The 1,881-nt window shown below is 37.2% G+C and overlaps 1 protein-coding gene across 1 annotated transcript in view; it reads right to left on the bottom strand.

Moving 5' to 3' along the window:
• Positions 1-1,300, bottom strand: part of LOC106477401 (cordon-bleu protein-like 1) — a gene marked incomplete at both ends in the record, with an annotated part of 3,590 nt that extends 2,290 nt beyond the window's left edge. Inside the window, one exon of the mRNA XM_013937974.1 lies at positions 1,121-1,300. Coding sequence (XP_013793428.1) covers positions 1,121-1,300 — 180 coding nt within the window. The remainder of the gene's footprint in view (positions 1-1,120) is intronic.
• Positions 1,301-1,881: the final 581 nt, after the last annotated feature.

Below are 1,881 nucleotides of genomic sequence, written 5' to 3'. Positions count from 1 at the left end.
AAGCCGAGAACGAGAGCTCAGCTGAACAAAGTGATCGGTAGCAAAATACGTGAAACCGACGCTAAACAAAAGTAATTTTACTGCCCCGTGCAGCAGGGGTACTTTTGACGAACGGTTCGTGTGACATCGCTCAAAATATTGGAAAAGCCGGCCCACGCTCCTATTGATAACACCGTTTTACCGTCTCTAGCAACACATTAAAACTGCTAACACGCGTTAAACCGGAGAAATAAAATCAAGACTTACCCATATTTTCTAAATAAATCCACGCCACTTAATGTTTAATACGGTATATATATAGTTTAACCCTAATTTTAAAGTGATAAACTAGAGGAAAGGCACCAAGTCAGTCAACAGTAACCAGCATCAACTTTTAGGCTACTCTTGTCAGATGAGATAGTGGTATTTGACTGAGGAAAGGCAGCTAGTCAGTCAACACTAACAACCAGCATCAACTTTTAGGCTTCTCTTGTCAGATGAGATAGTGGTATTTGACTGTCGCTTTATAACAGACCCAAGGTACGGAGCTGGATTTTTTATTTCGTTATTATTTTTGTTGACAGTAACGAGACACGTACCACCCAACTACAGTTCCACGTGCTAAAGGAGTAAAAAACACGCAACATTTAAAGAAGTTGAGAAACACGGGATTTAACTAAGTAAAACACTCACGCACAAGGTTTAGCAGTTGACACACAAACAGGTTTGTAATCACCCAGACCTTGAAAAGTTAGGCTTGACATCTAGATTCCCCCATAAAGGTCTTTACTATGAAACGACACTTGATATACTACATGTTTGGTAATTATATTAAAAATACAAAAACAAACGTGGTGAAACAAGATATGGGTTATGATACTATTCTTTATTTATTCTTCGAGTTAAGTTACTTCAGCAGCTTAAATCTGCCTTTCAGTTTGTAACTTTGTTTCAGAAATTAGAATAGCTGTCCATAATTTTGAAATGAATAAACTTGAGGGAAGGCAACTAGCTAACAGCATCCACCGCCAACTCTTGGACTTATTATTCTCCTACCAAACGACGGGAATTTACCGTCACCTATGTACGTGTTCTTTAATCTCCCCACCCCCTCCTTCTAAGTCTAATCTACATTTTTCACCTTCTTTCCACTGTTGTTCGGATTTTTCTACCATCCGGAAGAAATACGTCAAGTTCCATCCACCCCTCAAGCAGTTCATTAATAGCACAGTCGTCGCCGGCAGTAAATACCGAAGCACTGTCATGGGATAAAGAAGGATTCTTACTGGGGGACATCGGTGCCGATTTCCTCATTCTGGCACTGTAAGAAAAGAAAAAATATATATAATAACGTAGCTTTGGTTAAACATTTTGTTTTTAAATCACAGAAGAAAGCGTTGTCATTTAAGGTTCGATTCCAGCTTAGGTAAAATATTTAAAATACAAACTGATGCAGAAAGTTTCAAATAAATCTGTACCGATGCCGCTTTTTTTACTTCCGGTTTCGAATATCTTTAACTCTTCTGGTTTTTACCAGTTTCAATGAATATAGTTCTTCAACAGGTACAGTATATCAGTCACCCAAGTTTTGAAATACGTCATTTAAAAAAAGACATCTATAGTTTCTTAAAAATACACTGAAGATGACCAAATGGTCAGGAGCGTCGAGAGCCAACACCAGCCCCCGGGGCAAACACCCTCGCCGGGCCCTTTTTATATTTAACATTTTTAAGAATTTATTAAAAAGAAGATCCTAAATTAGGACATCAACGAGCTCATAAACCAATACAAAATCATAGCAGCAGCCGTTTTTACTTATAAGCGTAAAAATGTTAATAAAGTAACAACAAATATCTATTAAATCTATAAAGTAACAAATACATGTTAATTATTATTCAAATT

This window comes from Limulus polyphemus, unplaced genomic scaffold (genome assembly GCF_000517525.1).
Source record: "Limulus polyphemus unplaced genomic scaffold, Limulus_polyphemus-2.1.2 Scaffold14819, whole genome shotgun sequence".
In the NCBI taxonomy this organism is placed as follows: domain Eukaryota; kingdom Metazoa; phylum Arthropoda; class Merostomata; order Xiphosura; family Limulidae; genus Limulus; species Limulus polyphemus.
The sequence above is the reverse complement of the archived record's forward strand: the minus strand, read 5'-3'. Positions and strand labels throughout refer to the sequence as shown.